At 39.0% G+C, this 20,471-nt stretch overlaps 1 protein-coding gene across 4 annotated transcripts in view; it reads left to right on the top strand.

Annotated features, from left to right (window-relative positions):
* Positions 1 to 20,471, top strand: part of CPEB2 (cytoplasmic polyadenylation element binding protein 2) — a 71,721-nt gene that overhangs the window by 4,298 nt on the left and 46,952 nt on the right. For 2 of the 4 annotated variants that reach the window (XM_060279077.2, XM_060279075.2), the window contains exon 2: positions 4,780 to 5,061. In XM_060279077.2, the coding sequence (XP_060135060.1) occupies positions 4,780 to 5,061 (282 nt within the window). Of the gene's footprint in view, positions 1 to 4,779; positions 5,071 to 20,471 lie in introns of all 4 variants that reach the window. The other 2 variants (XM_060279076.2, XM_060279074.2) reach the window with 1 other exon arrangement.

Below are 20,471 nucleotides of genomic sequence, written 5' to 3'. Positions count from 1 at the left end.
TGTACTAGCATTCACTTGGCTGTTCTCTCTTCCCAATCCTCTTGATCAAGTCTGCAGTCTTAACCCCACTTACCTGGCAGAAAGCCCTATTGAATTCAGTAGAACTTACTTCTGAGTAAACCTGGTTAGGCTTTTTCCATTAAATATTTATTCTCTTAAAATACAGCCTTGACATATCAGGCACTTAACAATACAATCCTATACTTTTCTCACATTGAATTCACTTGAGGTAAGTAGATATAGGGCTGCAGCCTGTCAGTGCAATTTAATGCATGTCTACTTGTAAATAAACTAGGACTTCTATGCTGAGATGTGCTGAATTTTACTGCTAGTTTTTATTGTTTATTTTGCATTGGATTTTTCCACTGGCTTTTTACAGCTGGGTATTTGTAAATGGTTTTGTATTGTATTTGTACCTAACGATGAGAGCCACTTTGTAGCATATGAGCTTAAAAAGCAGATTTTCAGTTTTTTCAAACCAAATAATAACCAAATAAATAAGTTCTGTATTCAGTACAACTTACATCTGGATAAGTATGCACGGGATTGCAGTTATGAAGGGCATGGGTATAGCTGGGGGGGGGAGGATCAATCAAAATCCTGACTACGCCTGTGTGAAGAGTCTACATAACTTAGTTATGTTTAAGCAATAGTCACTGGGTTGTCATACTGGCTGCCTATAGATTTTATTTGCTTTTATTCGATAGTTTTATTTTGGAGTGAATCAGCAACATCATAACTTCATAATGAACAGAACAGGGCAGTTTTGAACATCTGTTTCAGACAAGTTTATTAGTTTATAGTAACTGTTTTTTGTTTAAATGAGTTATACATATGTGTAAACCAACAACCATAAGTGGTAGTCCAAAATCTGGCAGTCCAATCCACACACCCATAAATTGGCCTAAAGCAGCTTAAACTGAGTATCTTGGTTTGTCCAGGTTGTGAATACAGTAGGTCTGTACACAAATTTCCACTTACATTTTATTTTGCAACACTGAGCTATGTGCTAAGCAGCTTGCATAAGCAGCTGTAGATGCCAAGAAAAGTTTCAGTGTGGTATTTCAGGTTGTCCCAGTCTTTTCGCATGTAGCACTTACTGCTACCTTATGGGTGGGCTGAACACCTTTTCTCCCATTGGTTGGAAGCTTGCTTCTTTCAATGAGCTCTGCATACTCACAGTAATATAAGTTAACAGTTTCATGTTTTCTATAACAGATTAGCTTTATACTTGTTCATCAGGTAGTGTGCTGCATTTTGTTTGTGCTCAAGTATTGTACATTTATGCTTAGTATTAAACATTTTCCTTCTTATCTTTTTATTGATGCATTTAAAGTTCTTTAATGTTAAAGGCCTCTTGCTTCTTCTTGGAACAAGCTGGCCTAGTAGATTGCTGTTCCTCCCATTTTACAGATGGCTGAGAGAATATGTGGCTGCCTTGCAGGTCAAAAGTGGATTGAGATTAAGTGTCACCTATGATGGTGTAGAATCTAATTATGATTGTCTGTGTAACCAACTGTGTTTCTGTAATAAAGAGCTACAATGAGAAAACAAAAAAGAATTATAAGTTGTATTTAATGGGGAAACTAAAATATTTTTTTAAAAAAAATATTGTTGATATTCACTGTTCGGTCTATTGCTGGACAAGCTAAGAATTGCAGAAACAATTTCTAAGTTTTTCACAAAGCAAAGGAAGTCTCTTCTGCCTTTTGTGTTTTAAACTTTATAAATAGTAGTACTTGGTGAGCAGCAGACTAGCTGTAAAGATGAAAATCCTGTTAAATCCTGTTACCTTCACTGTTAGTTTTACAGTATGATGCATATTTCTCCTAAAAATTGCAGCATGAGACATTCAAGACTGACCATGTCTATCTGCAATTATATAGGACTTTAGTGTCTGCTTAATTATCCTACCCAAATGGTTTATATAGGTATCTTCTTTACTAGGATGTATCACACTAGTCTTGAAAATATTTTACTTTGAAATAATTATATAGTGATGGTTCCTGCTAGATACTTGAGTCAGATAAGCCTCAGGAGTTGGTAACCTGTAGATCTCCAGATGTTACTGGACTACAGCTCCCATCATCCCTGACGATTGGCCATAGTGACTGGGGCTAATGGGAATAGTAGCCCTCTAGTTGTTGCAGTACAGTGGTACCTCGGTTTATGAACACAATTGGTTCCGGAAGTCTGTTCATAAACTGAAGCGTTCATAAACTGAAGCGAACTTTCCCATTGAAAGTAATGGAAAGTGGATTAATCCGTTCCAGACAGTCCGCGGAGTAACCGTTCATAAACTGAAGTGAACTTTTCCATTGAAAGTAATGGAAAGTGGATTAATCCGTTCCAGACGGGTCCGTGAAGTACTTAAACTGAAGCGTTCATAAACTGAAACATGGGTGTAATTGGTTCCGGAAGTCTGTTCATAAACTGAAGCGTTCATAAACTGAAGCGAACTTTCCCATTAAAAGTAATGGAAAGTGAATTAATCCGTTCCAGATGGGTCCGCGGCGTTCATAAACCGAAAATTCATAAACCGAGGTGTTCATAAACCGAGGTTCCACTGTACTATAAATTGCCCCTCCCAAATTCTTTTTAAATGTATGGGGTTGTTCTTTTTTAAGCCAAGTGTTAAATTATTAACATTGGATGTTGACACATTGCACAGCTATAGCTGTTCCCATATCAGTGACATTGAAAAGCTTTTACGTCATACCACTTGACATAAAATATTGTACCAAAAGCTAAAGAAGGAATTTTGAATAGTTATTCTGTGCAACATCTCCCCCACCACCACCTAGACCATCCCTCTACCTTTCCTAGGGCTACTATGCTTTTACTTATTAAGTCATCAACTTTTTATGCTTTTATTGTATTTGATGATGCATTATGGCCTAGCTTTGCTGTTTCGTAAAAACCCAAATATAGCTACCTTAAGCTTGTAAATAGCAACTCACCCAGTCAGCTGTGATAAATAAGAATCTTTTCCAGGTGACTAGTCAGGAAACCTTTGAAAATTGTAACAGTTATTTCTGTCACACCAACAGTCTGGAAGATAAAGAGCTGAGTACACAAGTATTATGGACAGCTGAGCTAGCAAATATCTGTGGGACATTGAGGGTGCAGTCTTATACAGTACAGTGGTACCTTGGTTTATGAACACAATTGGTTCCGGAACTCTGTTCATAAACTGAAACGTTCATAAACTGAAGCAAACTTTCCCATTGAAAGTAATGGAAAGTGGATTAATCTGTTCCAGACGGTCCACGGAGTACTTAAACTGAAGCGTTCATAAACTGAAGCAAACTTTCCCATTGAAAGTAATGGAAAGTGGATTAATCCGTTCCAGACGGGTCTGCGGAGTACTCAACCTGAAGCGTACTTAACCCGAAGCATGGGTGTAATTGGTTCCGGAAGTCTGTTCATAAACTGAACTTTCCCATTGAAAGTAATGAAAAGTGAATTAATCCATTCCAGATGGGTCCACGGCGTTCATAAACTGAAAATTTGTAATCCGAGGTGTTCATAAACCGATGTTCCACTGTACTTGATTACCTGAGGGCAAGCCCCATTGAACACAGAAAGACTTACCGGTAATTTTGAGTTGCACTTTAAGCCTTGCATACTTCTGTAATCCTGAGAGAATCACCTCACTCATCAAAATAAATGTATATAGGAAGATAGTGTTATTGATAAATGTGTGTGTGTGTGTGTGTGTGTGTGTGTGTGTAACCTTCAGTGGTAAAAGTATCACAGTTTTCATTTTAACTATTTATGAATAATGTTAGAGATACAGAGCAGTACAGTGGTACCTCTACTTACGAATTTAATGTGTTCCAAACGCACATTTGTAAGTAGAAAAAATTTGTAAGTCGAATCCCATAGGAATGCATTGGGAGAAAAAAATTTGTAAGTAGAAAAAATCCTATCTAAACCGCATCCAAGATGGCGGACGGAGCTCCATTCGTAAGTAGAAACATTCGTAAGTAGAAACATTAGTAAGTAGAGTTATTCGTAAGTAGAGGTACCACTGTATCTGGACAGCAAGTTCAACCAAGCATTCAAGTTGAGGAATCACAAATATTTCCGAATTTGTGAGAGAATAGGGCTGATCATTTTGGGATATTACAAGTCTGGCATGTAGTTTGGACATTTTTCTTTTAAACCTGATTCATCTGTTTCTGTCTACACATACAGCCTTAAGGAAATAGATTCTATAAATAAGTGGCAACTTTTTGGTTTTATACTCTTTTGGTCAGTCACATCTTTGCTTTCATCAGCATAGGGGCACCACAACTTTTTCAGAGAGGAGGAGTGTGGGACTGATCTCACAGAGCAAGAGAGGAAATTAACAGAAAGAAAAAAAATTATATTTCCTTGGTATTATAAGATTAGTACTTAAAGTGGATGGGCCCCCAAGTTCTGCCCTAGAAAAATACCATGCAAAAATTGAGATGAGAATAGAGAGCTTGAGCCTCTCATAACAATTGCCAGAGATACCTATTGTCATTCTCATGTCACTACTACGTATATGCTGGGTTTAACAAAACTAAAAACTGTGTTTTGTGTTTTTCCTGTTGCCCTGATCCAGAAAAAGTCAATTTGACTTTAATAAAATTGTAGTATTAAGCTTATTTGGGAGTAAGCTGAATTCTGAATTAAGCAGAAATAATTTCTGAGCAGTCATGCATAGGATTAGGTTATGTTACCAATACTTTTAAAAAAATATTTTCAACTAACTTTAGTAATTTCTCCTCCTTTGCCTCCCCTCCTCAGCCTCTTCTGAAGACATCACCCTGGAGCAACCATCAGAGTACTGGCTGGAGCACAGGAAATATGTCTTGGGGAAGTGTGCATGGTAGAGACCATCGTAGAACTGGAAACATGGGAATTCCAGGAACTATGAACCAGATCTCTCCCTTAAAGAAGCCGTTTTCTGGTAACGTCATAGCTCCTCCCAAGTTTACTCGTTCTACTCCATCACTGACTCCTAAATCCTGGATTGAAGATAATGTTTTCCGAACAGACAGCAACAGTAACACGCTCTTACCCTTACAGGTAAGAATGGTATGTAACTACAGCCTTTTGATGTTGTTCAACTTCTAATGTTGTAGGTAGATAGGTTTTTGCCAACATACCAGACACTGAGATCCAGCACCGAGGGCCTTCTGGCGGTTCCCTCATTGTGAGGTTACAGGGAACCAGGCAGAGGGCCTTCTCGATAGTGGCACCCGCCCTGTGGAACGCCCTCACAGCAGATGTCAAGGCAATAAGCAACGATTTTACTTTTATAAGACAACTGAAGGCGGCCCTGTTGGGAAGTTTTTAATGTTTGATGCTATATTGTTTTTAATATTCTGTTGGAAGCCGCCCAGAGTGGCTAGGGAAACCCAGCCAGATGGGTGGGTTATAAATAAATAAATTATTATTTAACCCAGAAAGTAAATAAATAAATCTAGAGGTGGCGGAATAGAGCGTTTCTGCGCATGCGCGTATGGCGAAAACCAGAAGTATACACTTCTGGGTTTGCTGCGTTCACAACCCAAAAGTTACGTTATCTGAAGGTAACTTAACCCGAGGGTCCACCGTGAAAGTCAACAGTCAGTACGGTGGAATACTTAGCATTGCGGATCTTGATACTGCATCAGTATAGCAATGACTTTCTGCTGGCATTGCAAACGTGGCACTGCAAATATTTAGAATTAGAATGCAAGTATTCTCTTTTTTATACTTTTGTCATATGATTTCACTTGCAAATTAACTATGATTTCCTTGTCCGTTTCCCCTGCATTTCATACCACTGAAATGAGCAACTTGGTGCTTAGAGAATCTGAAAAAAATATTTTTGATTTTTTTAATGAGTTTTTGTCAGTTTTGCATAAACTATAAAACAAGGCAGTAGTAGAAATAGCAAAATGGGTTGTATATCAGTTCTTTCAATGAGTACATGGGTGATGTAGACACATATCAAAGAACAACTATTAATAAGTCCATATGCCATGCTTTTGTAGAAGAGTTCTGAAAATTATTTGTATTAGTATGAGTAATATAGTCCCACTATAAAGCAAAAGTATGTTCGGGGTCTTTGAGAGCTTTGAGGACTTTACATTGTACATTATCATTTCTCTGGTTGTCAAGTTCCATGCATTGTTATACCATGAAGAAATTTGCAGACCCTAGTGTCTTCAATTTCTGCAACATGGATAATCCTAAGTGGTACCAGCAGCCATGTTGTTAGTTCTTTGGGGTGCAGTTGTCGAATTTGGTTGTGCCATATATTTAAAAGCCAACGTGGTAGAGTCATTTGAATATAAGTTTTGAAGATAATGGAAAACTAATGAAACACATTTTGCCATGACTTAAAAAAAAAATCAGACACTCCCAACACAGGTGAAAAAATGTTCCCTGGGCCCCAAGAGTCTGGTGCTGTTGATGTTGTCTACGCTAGCAGATGTTGCAACCCAGGCTAGGATTAGAGTTCAATAAGATGTTATCCAGAGCAATGTTAAAGTATATTGCACATAAGAAAAACCTTAACAGATACCAGTGGAGTGGCTTGCCTAGACAATAATGAGAAAACAATCTGTGTATAACATCACAAACTATAAATCAACCATGTTGTGTTGAAAAGGGATTTTCAGTGTAGATCGCCACAGATCAAAGATATAGGAGGTAAATGTTTCATTTGACATTGAGTAGGCCTCTAGTGGGCATAGTTTTGTGCTCCCCATTTAGGCTGGGAGCTTGCATCCTGCAGGGCAGAAATGTGTAGAACTGATTTTGCAGTAACTGGATTTAACTGCAGCAGTTGGCATTGTATAAAGCTGTGTGACCTATCTTGAAAATCATCTTTCATTCAACACTTAGTTTTTAGATGTTTTAGGTATTAAGTTCTGAAACTTCATGATACTATTGTTGGGCCAGCTTTTCTTGATGCATTTGTAGATGTTTGAGTGGCATAGAAATTTGAGGTATCTGTGTGGCAGATACACATGCACTTGTACAGAATTTAGTGGCTTTAAAATAATTTTTTTATAAAGTCCCAGAGTTTATATTGCTTATGGCTTTGGGAATGCAAATTGAAAATTGTTCCACACACTCCGTAATTTTTTTTTTAAAAAAAGTGTTATGGTTAATTGCTGTGTTGAGAAGCAACTTGGATATTGTGTACTGGGTGGAGTTTGTCATTCAGGAATAGGAGATCTTACTCCATTTTGCCTTGACTGTTAATACTGCTTACTAAAGTGAAACCAAAAACAGGGCAACACGTGACCAAATTCAAACGAACAGAATGTATTTACAACATATGTAATGTCAAAAACAAGACTAGAATTAAAATAACGGTGCTAGAGCAGACCTGTTGCTCTAGCAACCTCGGGGACATTCGTAGAGGTAGAGGTGATGAAAAGATGTGGTGATGGTGGTGGTTTATCAATGGCACTGGCAGAGGAAAGGGGGGCAGGAGTAGTGGCCTGCAAAGGGCATATATTTATCTATATGATGGATGTGGTATGTATTCAGCGATTGTACTTCATTGTATATTTTGTTTTCATATTGTCAAGTAGATATAGGACATTGTACCTCTATTTTTTACAGTTTATGAAATACGTCAGTTTTCTGTTTCTGCGCTAAAGAAGTTCTCACGAAACTGTGCAACATTCAGAAACACTGTCCGACTAGCTCATTGAATATGTCAGTTACTTTGGAACTTTGGAATACGACAAGTTCGCTGACTACTCTAACTACTTTGGAACTTTGCAATACAAAGCTTTTCAGCTTGTTTCTTATTGAATGACTTTCTGCCATTTGGTTCCATTCATAACAACAGGGACTTTCAGAGACCTATTGGAATTGTTTTCATGTGAATTATATTATATATTCTAGTCTTGTTTTTGACATTACATATGTTGTAAATACATTCTGTTCGTTTGAATTTGGTCACGTGTTGCCCTGTTTTTGGTTTCACTTTAGTGTTTGCAACACAGGGGTTTGTTTTGTTTCTTACAATACTGCTTATTATACTGCTAAGCCAGTGCCCCATATATCAACAAAGTCTTTCCTCTACTCTTCCTCCATTGGAAAGTATTCTCAAAGTACGAAAAAACCTTAATCTTAACAATGAGGTTAGTAGTCAGTATGACCATTATCTTTCATTTATTAATGTGCAGTGGCTTTTCCATTGCTGTGAGAAATCCGGAGATCACTTTCAAGGAAGTCTTGTTGATAAGGAGTTGAATTTTCCTAGCACTGAAAGCACAATACTTTGCTACTGGGGAAAAATGAATTTATTCCTTGTACACTTCTTAGTGCTGTGTGAGGTAGGTTTCATAAATGATAACAAATGATAACATCCATGAAAACAAAGGATGCATGTTTGACTCCACACTTGCACCATTTTTTACAGTTTTTGAAACTAATTTTATCACATTGAAGCTGAGCTCTCCCAGGCTGTAACACTAAAGCATGTGAATTAAAAAGAAGAGAAGCTGCATGAGCTACAGACATTCTCATTCTGACCTTGTAGAAACTGAGAGTTAAGTATAAATTGCACATATTTAGTATTTATGTCAAGTCTACTTTTTTATATAAAAAGTTAATAAACTTTATTTATTTTTAAAATAATTTTTATTGATTTTTTTATAGAAACAAAACAAACAAAACACACAATACATGCTCTGTCCCTCCAATTTCCCTCCCCCCACAAGTCCACTTCTGCCACCAGTAGAACCCGTGGGCATTGAGAATCAGAGGGGTCCATTGTAAGGCTGGGTTTGACCTCCCCCTCCCCCCTCCCCCCTCATCCCCTCCCTGCCACTGAAAGGACAGGGATGGAGGGGCTCTGGGGATTGGTTTCCCCTCAGCTGCTCCTTTAACACAAGCCTTCAACAAAACATAAACACAATACCTATACAAAAAAAAAACACCAAAAAAAGAAAACAAATAAAAATTTAAAAATTTCCAATTCTTATTTTCTTCACATTATAATTGTGACTTCCTCAAATCTCTTCTTCCTGGTTTTCCTAACTTCTCTAATTAATTGTGGCGGATTTTCTACTTCAATTCCCTTTCGGCTTTGGAATATTTAATACGCCTCTTGATTGACCATTAGGAAGAGATCGACTCCCGTTTTTGAATCTCTCCCTGTTTTCCGAATTATTTATTTATAAAGTCAACAAGTCCAATGAAGATTTCACTTACTTTGATCAAATCTTTTATTTCTTGGAAGAATCCGCCGCTTGCCGGGTGAGGACTCGGAGCTTCGCTTCTAGGAGGTAAGTTGGACCCCAAAATGGCTCCCGCGGCTCCACTCCGCTGGCTCTCGATCGCTCTACGGAGCTCTCGGGCAGCGGAGGAACCGTGAACGGAGCAGCTGCTGGGTGCTTCAGTCACCGGGACGCCCTTCCCGCTGCTCTTGTGGGGAGTCCGCTCGCTCTGCGGACTTCCCCCCCCCTCCGCGAGGCCAGGGACTTCGGAGCGCGAAGTCCCTGCGTCCTTCTTGCCGGCGCGACGGACCGGAAGTGAAGTTAATAAACTTTAATCTGTGAAGTTGATAGTAGTTAGGATCATTTTCTTCTGTATAGAATGAAATTGTTTATGAATTGTAAGCAAGCAGATAAAACCAAGTATAAGACAATAGGATTGTTGTTGTTTCCCACACTTCTGGAATAGCAAATGGCTTTTACACATTTTATGAGTGGAGATATTGGCAGCTATTGTAGCTGAGACAGCACCATAACAGCTCAGTTGTTCCTCTGAGCATGTTCTATGATTGTGATTATTCCTCATTGCATCTTGGCTGCGTTAAGTATGGATGATCTATACGGGCACCTGTATAGTGCTATCTTCCAGTTAATTCTCTGCCTTTGTTATATGACATGATTATTTATACCCATAGCTGCCAAATTCTCCCTTTTTTTAAGGGAAATTCCCTTATGCTGAATAGGCTTACTCGTGAGAAAAGGGAAAACTTGGCAGCTATGTTCATACCATCCAACTGGCTTCTTGGCTTCTGCTATTAAAAGCAGATCTTGAGGTAAATAAGGCTTTTATTTTATCTTCACCCAAAAGGAAAGTGATGCCCAACCTGGTGATAACAGAATAAATGATGTAAGGAGGGAGCTGCAGCCCAGGATAGGAAAAGAAGTAGTAAGGGAACATCTAGCTACTTTAAATGAATTCAAGTCTCCAGGACCTGATGAACTACATCCAAGGGTACTAAAGGAGCTTGCAGATGTATTTTAAGAGCCTTTGTCTATTATCTTTGAAAATTCTTTGAGAACATGTGAGGTCCCTGCAGACTGGAGGCAGGCAAATATTGTCCCCATCTTCAAAAAAAGGGGAAAGGGATGACCCAGGAAATACCATCCGGTGAGCTTGACATCAATACCAGGGAAGATCCTAGAACAGATAATTCAACTGTTGGTCTGTGAGCATTTAGAAAAGGATGCTGTGATTACTAAGCCCCTGCATGGGTTTCTCAAAAATAAGTCATGCCAGACCGATCTGATTTCTGCCTAATATGAATACTGACATTCTGTACAACACATTAATTTTATACTAGCTGGCCCGGCCACGCTGCTGTGGCTCATCCCTGTGATTCCCCCCACCCTGTCCTGATCCATGACGTATCCTGCCCCCTCCTCTCCCAACCCCCACCCAGGCGAGTCCCCACTTCCATTCGGCCTAGTCTGTAAAGGCAAACTGAAGTGTTGTGGAGAGAGAAGGTTTTATAGCTACAGTACCAGTGTAGCTGCTGCTAGAGGGCGATGTTGTGTTACCTGGTTCTTTTCCCAGCATGCCTGGCAGGATCTGCTGTGTGGGTTTTGAGCTTCAAAGAATGGGGTTTTACATGCCATAGGTGTGACATCTATCTACGCAACCTGCATATGGTCACTCACATATTCGCTTGGGACGTTGTGTCCAAATTTGAATGCAATCGGTCAAGTGGTTTCACAGAAAAGTGGAGACTAACCCACATGCCCAGTTTACATATATATACATATACATACATATATATATATATATATATATATATATATATATATATATATATAATTCAAAGAATATGCCAAGAAAATTTGTTTATATGTACTGTACAGGTAACAAAGCTGCCACATTTTAATCAAATTGAACTATGTTAGTTTTGAGTTGTTATTAGCATGTTTTTCCCCAATACCTTAGTTGCAGCAAGACATGTATGTGGCACAAGTGTGTTTCCTCAATACATATGATAAGCCTTATTACCTCTGGTGCTTTAAAATGCTATGCAGAAGCTAGTATACTAGAACCCCAACAATACTTTCCCCATGGAGTGGAAAACAAGCACAAACTGCACCCAGTCATGTGGGGCAGAACATTTTGCAGCTTTATTTTCTGTGGAAATTCAGTATGGATGTGTGGAAACAAATTTCAAATAGTTTTACACAAGCTAGGTACTTTCAAAGTTTTTAGCTTAGTGCATTAAATACAAATAAAACAGCCATACTAAATTAGAACTCTCTAGGGCACCAAGTTCTACTCTCCCTCCTCCCCTGCTAACTGAAAGTTTCCTGATGTAAGTTAACCTGCAAATTACCCTAATTTTCAGGCTAGACAATGAGATTGAATTTTCTAGTTCATTTCCCACCTGAAACCCCACACCTCTGATTGCACCTGTATGTTTTGCCCTATACATCTTGCCCTCCCTGATCTAAATGCCAAATACCCTCGTTCGTATGCACATTTAGCAAAAAATAAAACATGCCATCGGTATCTAATTACAGATCTTGTGCATCACATGTAGTTTGTCTCTGTAATAGAGCAATCTCTTCCTATTGTCTGGACTGAAACACCTTTATGTCAAGTATGTGTTCCGTACATTGCAAAATTGTACATAGAGCATCACATATGATGAATCTATGTATGCATGGTAATAGTGCCCTGTAGAAAGTTGTTGACACATTAGTAGGTTGTCATGAATTGTAGCTTTTCCTCACATTTAATGCTGTTTTCACATGTAAAGTTTTACGTGCAGGACTTGTGCAGTTTCTCATATGGAAGCATTTTAGATTAGGATTTCTGCAAAGCATGAATACAATACCCTCCCCCATTGTACTTTGGGGTACTCTTCTCCTGAAGCCAAGAGAACTGCCATGATGCATTGTGTGAAGATGTCCTTTCTTTTGTCTTCCTTTAATCAACTGCCAATAAATTTCATTGAAAGACCCATATGATACTTTTTATTGGTTTTTCATATATAGAAAGCTCCTCTCTCTTTCAGTTCTTACATAACATCACCCCTAACTTAAGGCATCTTAGTCATGCAGTTATCTGACTTAAACCCTTATCTCCATAGTTTTAAATATCAATTGACTTCTTTCTAACCCTATGTTGAGGAGGTCAGCTTTAGTGATTGGCATGAAGAAGGGAGGATGCTTAGGAGAGTGTCTCACACCCCCTTCTTTGCCCTGCAGTACTACCAGTTGAGACCTAATATCCAGTAGTTGCTGTTGTCACCACTCCTTTTTGGTCACCTATGGTATATCCCCAGAAACAAGGGGTGGGGGATGAGGATGTCCAATTAATGGTTAAATCCCAGGATCCTGGACTAGCAGGTTTCATGTCTCCAGCCAATCCTTTGCAATTTATGTAGAGTATAAAGTCAGCTGTCAAGTGCTCTGTTTCTCCCTGACAATAGGGCAAATTACTGGATTTCTTAACTCTGTTCTTAGATTTCAATAGCGTTAAACCCAAAGCAACCTGGGTGCATGGGGATTCCCGAATCCTGAGGGTGACAGTCACATACTGATTCCACTAGTTCAGTTGTGAAAGTTTATTAAGAGTACGTAAGGAAAAGGGCAATAAGTCCAACAGAAATATTAAAAAGCCAAAAAGCTCTAAAACCTGACTGCTTCTATTTTAATTGTTAATAGCACAATGATCTCAGTCTACTTACGCATAGGCAGTGAGGCTGGTTAACTTCCTGGTTATATGGAAGAGCCAGCCTGGATTCCTGATGATGAGAGGGACAAAAGTTGCAAGAGCAGCTCAGTTTTTAAATACTCTCTCCCCTCTCCTTGAAGAGAGTGACCTTTGGCTCTTTCTGACCAATGAGAGCCATAGTCATTTTGTCAGATTTGTCACATGTCCCGGGTATTCTTAAGTACCTTTTTGCATGTGAGTAGAATTAGTGGGGGATACATGACAGTCTGGCTTAGAGAAAAGATGGAGGTAGGAGACCAAGGTCCTGTGTGACAGCAGGTCGCATATTTTTTGGTAAGGGAACACCAGTTCCACGTTTGAGGTTTTTTAAAAAACAGGAAAATATTTGCATCTAACTTGGATTAAAACAAGATAATATCAAAAACCAGAGTAATAGCTTTCAACTTTAAATAAGTTCTTTATGGGAAAGTTAGAATGGACTGAAAAGTCTATAAAATATCTTGGTGAATTCTTAAGAACGATATACAGTATATTAATGTAATTAAGAATAACAGCACCCCTTTAAAAAATCAAGGTCTGGTGGTCTTCTCTATCAATTTAAATATCTCATTTGGATGAGGGTAATTAAGAATATAAGAACTGAAGTTGCAGCATTGTTGAACAGGGATAAAGTGAATGGCTTAGTGTTGCATGAATGCACCTAAGCTCCTCCCAGGCCCAGTGTTCGGAATTAGCCAGGCACATTTTGCACCTGGTTATTGACACTTGAGACCAAATGAAGATGCATGGATGGTGCCTGACATCTCCACCATCTGGAAGTGCATGCCTGGACTGTTTTCACACGCTAATACCACATTCTGTACAATTCTATCAGTTATATTTTATCTGTACAATTGAAATTAATTTCAGGAACCAAAATGCTTTTTCTTTGCAGCCTGGGCGGGAGCAGTCACCATTAAGAAAAAGAGGTAGGAATAGGGCTAATACATATGTGGACTCTCCCTGGATCGAGTGACTTTAAGTTCTCAAAGTTCTTAACCTAGCTCAGGGTTGTCATCTGAACTAGCCAGATGTTCAATTGATAATCAATCATAGTCCATCATTTGAAAAATCAGACTTTAGAGCCATCTTACCCCAGTGAACATTTTGTTTTGTTCACTGTAACCTTGGTTTAAGGGGCCATTTGGCACTGAGCTTATGTATCTGAGTTTCTAACACTGCCCAGGCCTATTCACTCTGCTTCAACCCACATGACCAAGAGAAGGAGTTCAGAACTTTCCACTTTGGCTCTTAGTTATGGCTTGGGAAACAAAGACAAACACAAAACGTGGGAAGAGAGTAGGCTCACTCACGACACCTTGAACCTGACTTAGCATGACATCTGAATGCAGCCAGTGTTTCTTCACTCTGTCCAGATTGCGTATAATTTTATAAACTTCTGCCATATTCCTTCCTCAGTAAATCTTTTACTATGCTAAACAGTTCCAAATACTTTAGCCTTTCCTCATAGAGAAGATGTTTCATCACCTTTATTATTCTTGTTGTCCTTTTATGTACCTTCTTCTGTTCTATGTTGTTCTCCTTGAGAGGGAGAGACTAGCCATTTTCTTTTCAGTCCCCTCAATCATTCCCAACATGGAATTTGCTGTTGCTATCCCAGTTGCAATATGCAAACTCTACATTTTCATTGTGCTATTTTTTATTTTTTATGGTCTGTGACTATCAGTTTAGACCTCCCCACCACCACCTGTTTATAGGTGAAGTTAGGATTATTTATTTCCTTCAGCAAGGAATTCTCATATAATAATAATAACGAAATCATTATGAATTTAACCAAAAGGGAACTTTAGAAACCTGTTGATTTTTATCCCAGATAAGACTTAAGATTCACAGATATCATTAAAATATATCAGATGTAGCAAAAAGCTGAAAGGTGAAGCAGAAAATTATTTTATGGTTAGGAAAAAGGATTGTAGTGCTAAGCATTACAAATAATCCAAACTGGTATTTTTATTAGACTGGCTCAGTGACCATTGTGATCCATCTTGGATATCCCATGAACAAGTAAAATGTTTTTTAAGAGATTGTATTCAAACCTTGAGTAAATATGTTAATTTAGCTCCAGAAATTGTCCCCTAAGTAGTTCAATATATGAATTTTAACCCATTTGCAACTTAGAAATGCCAGCTTTTGCAGAAAATGCATTATAGAGAGCTATAAATACTACATTGTTAATAACATATGCAGAGATTACAGGTTCGTTTCAACCAAACTGAATCCAAGATAGATTGAACTAGTAGTTTCCATATCTTGCACTAGAAATCAGATGGATTTTTTTCAAGCTTAAAGTAGTTTCCTCATACTGTAGTCTTCTAGGTTTTAACATGCAGCTTTTATATACTTTTCCACTTTAACATGTAGCTATTTTATTGTTCCTTTATCATTGCTAACAAATATTGTAAAGCTCATATAGTCAATTATGATTAAGTGGTAAAGCTGTCAGGGCATATGACCCTTGCTCAATTATTTGTTGCAGCTTTTGAACAGCAAACACATTGAAATCTGTGGTTCCAAAAAGCAAAATATTAGATTTGAGTGACAACTTCTGTTGTTTTTTCTCTGTGTTAGTTTTGTATCCAGGAAATACATATTCTTATTTTGCATTATTCTGACCTTACTGATTGTTCTTTTTCTTGTTTGGAAATCACTTGGAGGTAATCAGAGGTTCTGAACAACTGTGTGTGCAAGTTTCAGTAGGAATTACATATTAATATATTCCAGCAAAGAGAATTGTGGTATAACCTTTTTGAGCACACTTTATTTAGGTAGTGATGTACCGGTAGGCATCCATGAAAGCTTGCATTATTAGTGTCAAGAGACTTCCAAGGTTTAAAGGTACCTTGTATATGCTTTGGCTGATACAGCAACAGCAAGCATATCTGGGAGGAGATGGCCTGACACCACTTATCCACACCCTGTTAAACCTCCTGCTTCAACAATACTGTACAGAGGTCGGTCACAATTTTTTTTGGGATCTGTGGACACACTCATTATAGAATTAAAATGAATCCTTTTGAATTTGCATTGCGGTATGTTATATGATAAAAGAAACAACTGGCAAGTTTGGCCTTGGAGTTCAAAATGAAGCAGGGCAAAGGCTAATAGAGTTCTGTCAAGAGAACAAGCTGGTCATCACAAACACTCTCTTCCAACAACACAAGAGATGACTCTACACATGGATATCACCAAATGGGCAGCATCGAAATCAGATTGATTATATTCTCTGCAGCCAAAGATGGAGAAGCTCTATACAGTCAGCAAAAACAAGACCTGGAGCTGACTGTAACTCAGATCATCAGCTTCTTATAGCAAAATTCCAGCTTAAACTGAAGAAAGTAGGAAAAACCACTGGGCCAGTAAGATACAATCTGAATCAAATCCCTTATGAATACACAGTGGAAGTGAGGAACAGGTTTAAGGATTTAGATTTGGTGGACAGAGTGCCTGAAGAACTATGGATGGAGGCTCGTAACATTATACAGGAGGCAGCAACGAAAACCATCCCAAGGAAAAGGAAATGCAAGAAAGCAAAATGGCTGTCCAACGAGGCCTTACAAATAGCGGAGGAGAGGAGGCAAGCAAAATGCAAGGGAGATAGGGAAAGATACAGGAAACTGAATGCAGATTTCCAAAAAACAGCAAGGAGAGACAATAGGGTCTTCTTAAATGAGCAATGCAAAGAAATAGAGGAAAACAATAGAATGGGGAAAACCAGAGATCTGTTCAAGAAAATTGGAGATATGAAAGGAACATTTCGTACAAAGATTACCATAATCAAGGACAAAAGTGGTAAGGACCTAACAGAAGCAGAAGACATCAAGAAGAGGTGGCAGGAATACACAGAGGAATTATACCAGAAAGATATGGAGGTCTCGTACACCCCAGGTAGTGTGGTTGCTGACCTTGAGCCAGACATCTTGGAGAGTGAAGTCAAATGGGCCTTAGAAAGCACTGCAAATAACAAGGCCAGTGGAAGTGATGATATTCCAGCTGAACTATTTAAAATTTTAAAAGATGATGCTGTTAAGGTGCTACACCCAATATGCCAGCAAGTTTGGAAAACTCAGCAATGGCCAGAGGATTGGAGAAGATCAGTCTACATCCCAATTCCAAAGAAGGGCAGTGCCAAAGAATGCTCCAACTACCGCACAATTGTGCTCATTTCACACGCTAGCAAGGTTATGCTTAAAATTCTACAAGGCAGGCTTAGGCAGTATGTGGACCGAGAACTCCCAGAAGTGCAAGCTGGATTTCGAAAGGGCAGAGGAACCAGAGACCAAATAGCAAACATGCGCTGGATTATGGAGAAAGCTAGAGAGTTCCAGAAAAACGTCTACTTCTGCTTCATTGACTATGCAAAAGCCTTTGACTGTGTCGACCACAGCAAACTTTGGAAAGTTCTTAAAGAAATGGGAGTGCCTGATCACCTCATCTGTCTCCTGAGAAATCTCTATGTGGGACAAGAAGCTACAGTTAGAACTGGATATGGAACAACTGAGTGGTTCAAAATTGGGAAAGGAGTACGACAAGGTTGTATATTGTCTCCCTGCTTATTTAACTTATATGCAGAATTCATCATGCGAAAGGCTGGACTAGATGAATCCCAAGCCGGAATTAAGATTGCCGGAAGAAATATCAACAACCTCAGATATGCAGATGACACAACCTTGATGGCAGAAAGCGAGGAGGAATTAAAGAACCTTTTAATGAGGGTGAAAGAGGAGGGCGCAAAATATGGTCTGAAGCTCAACATCAAAAAAACCAAGATCATGGCCACTGGTCCCATCACCTCCTGGCAAATAGAAGGGGAAGAAATGGAGGCAGTGAGAGATTTTACTTTCTTGGGCTCCTTGATCACTGCAGATGGTGACAGCAGTCACGAAATTAAAAGACGCCTGCTTCTTGGGAGAAAAGCAATGACAAACCTAGACAGCATCTTAAAAAGCAGAGACATCACCTTGCCGACAAAGGTCCGTATAGTTAAAGCTATGGTTTTCCTAGTAGCGATGTATGGAAGTGAGAGCTGGACCATAAAGAAGGCTGATCGCCGAAGAATTGATGCTTTTGAATTATGGTGCTGGAGGAGACTCTTGAGAGTCCCATGGACTGCAAGAAGATCAAACCTATCCATTCTTAAGGAAATCAGCCCTGAGTGCTCCCTGGAAGGACAGATGGTGAAGGTGAGGCTCCAATTCTTTGGCCACCTCATGAGAAGAGAAGAATCCTTGGAAAAGACCCTGATGTTGGGAAAGATTGAGGGCACTAGAAGAAGGGGACGACAGAGGACGAGATGGTTGGACAGTGTTCTCGAAGCTACGAACATGAGTTTGACCAAACTGCGGGAGGCAGTGCAAGACAGGACTGCCTGGCGTGCTATGGTCCATGGGGTCACGAAGAGTCGGACATGACTAAACGACTAAACAACAATGTTATATGGGGTCCTTATGTTAAATTAAACTTTGCAGTGTTAGACTGCATGGTAAAAAAAATCACAGATGCAGTGCTTGTTAGCACCCTAAAATATTGATTAAAGGTACAGATCCTCATGGATCTTCAGATTTTTTTACACAGAATGCCAGTTAAATCAGCAACAAATCACAGAACACAGATGTGAACTACAATTTGATGGTAGTTTGACTGGATCCTTTGAAAAATTGTGAGAATCTATATGGATCTGTGTCGTGTTGGGAACTAAATCCTATGATTTTTACGGTTTAGTCAATGAAGACAGCTGGGGTGGGGGAAATTGTGAAAAATTAGTCAGTTCCAATGGTATCCATTTCACTGGATCCAGCTTCTGAATGTGGGTGTTGTCTGTCTGTCTTTCTGGTTTCTCTTGTGCACTTTTACACACTTACCTTTCCTCCGTTCCTTACAGACACGGTCTGCAATTTAAAGCTCTGTGTCCAAGCACCTACCCCCCACCCCAATGGTCAGAGCAAACTTCAATCCATGAAAAACTCGAATTGACATTTGCTGTGATTCAGCTATCCTTCCCTTCCCACCTTCTTGACCACTCTGCTTTTTATTCAGCTGCTCAGGTTGCAGTCTGAGCCTTGAAAAGTACAGGAAGATGAAATACAATGTTAGAAGGGTAATGTTCTTTCCCACTTCATTTCAACTCAATGTGCTTTTCAAAGCTTAGATCGGCACTTCAGCTGCTGACCCAATCCATGAGGAGCACAGAGCTAAAATAATAATAATAATAATAATAATAATAATAATAATAATAATAATAATAATAATTTTATTATTTATACTCCGCTCATCTGGCTGGGTGGCCCCAGCCACTCTGGGCAGTTAAAAAGAGTGCTGCTCTTCCAGTTTCCTCCTTCATTGTTACACGCTTCTCAAGGGAAGCAAAGGTAACCTGTCCTTACCAGCACATAATGTTTGGGACAGAGAATATATATATGGGTTCAGAAGCATGGCAGGTGCCAGAGGTACTCCTTGTAGGCGCCATTTTGCCCAAGAGTGCTACATAATCATACTCAGGCTTATTTTAACACTTTGTATGCAGACTATCTTTTTTAACCCATAAGTACAGTTGGGCTGCAAGATAGTTAACTGGGTCTAGATTATTCAGTAACTATGCTAGTGTCTTATCAGCTACACTGGCTAACAGGCCTCATCTGCACTATACATTAAAAGCAGCATCATAATATTTAAACAATCATGGCTTCTCCCAAAGAATCCTGGGAACTGTCATTTGTTAAAGATGCAGAGTTGTCCCTCCCCTTATCTACCGCTCTCCCCCTTTTCCTCCCCAATGTCTCAACAATTGAAACCGATCTGTAAAAATGCTATGAGAGACACTGCCCATGTCTTTGTAAACTGAGAAAACCTTTAATAAAAAAATAATAAAAAAAAAAAAAAAAAAAAAGATGCAGAGTTGTTAGGAGACGCCTTTTCCCCTACATAACTACAATTCCCAGGGAAGAGGGATTGACTGTCAAACCAGTCTGAGAATTGTAGCTCTGTGAGGGGAATAGGGGTCTTCTACCAACTCTCGATCCTTAAACTACAGTTCCCAGGATTCTTTGGTGAAAGCCAACAACTATTTAAAATAATATGATACTGCATTAAATGTATAGTGCAGATGAGGTCCCAGTCTCTTTTCGACTCTTGGTTTTGACCTTAAATGCCCTCCATTGGCTTAGGACCAGGACATCTTAAAATAATCTTCTCCCACTTATATCCACCCACATTTTAAAATAGTCTTCATTAGGGATGAGCATACCTTTCAACTTTGGTGTTCTCAGTTTCTGATTTTTCTAATTTCAGTTCTCCAAATTTCTGTAGCAATTTGTGGATTAGAAATAATAATAATGAAAATTTATCAGCGTTTTAGTACAAATTTCTTCTAATAATTACATGTTTATTGTACAGTTTTGACTACACACTTTGAAAGAATCCCCCCTAATATTTTGTATGTTGTTTTCATGAATATATTCATTTTTAGGAACACTTCCCCCTGATATAGGCAT

The sequence above is a fragment of the Zootoca vivipara genome, chromosome Z1, assembly GCF_965207765.1.
Source record: "Zootoca vivipara chromosome Z1, rZooViv2.hap1.1, whole genome shotgun sequence".
NCBI classification, from domain to species: Eukaryota; Metazoa; Chordata; class Lepidosauria; order Squamata; family Lacertidae; genus Zootoca; species Zootoca vivipara.
Note: the sequence above shows the minus strand (reverse complement) of the source record. Positions and strands in the feature narration are given on the sequence as shown.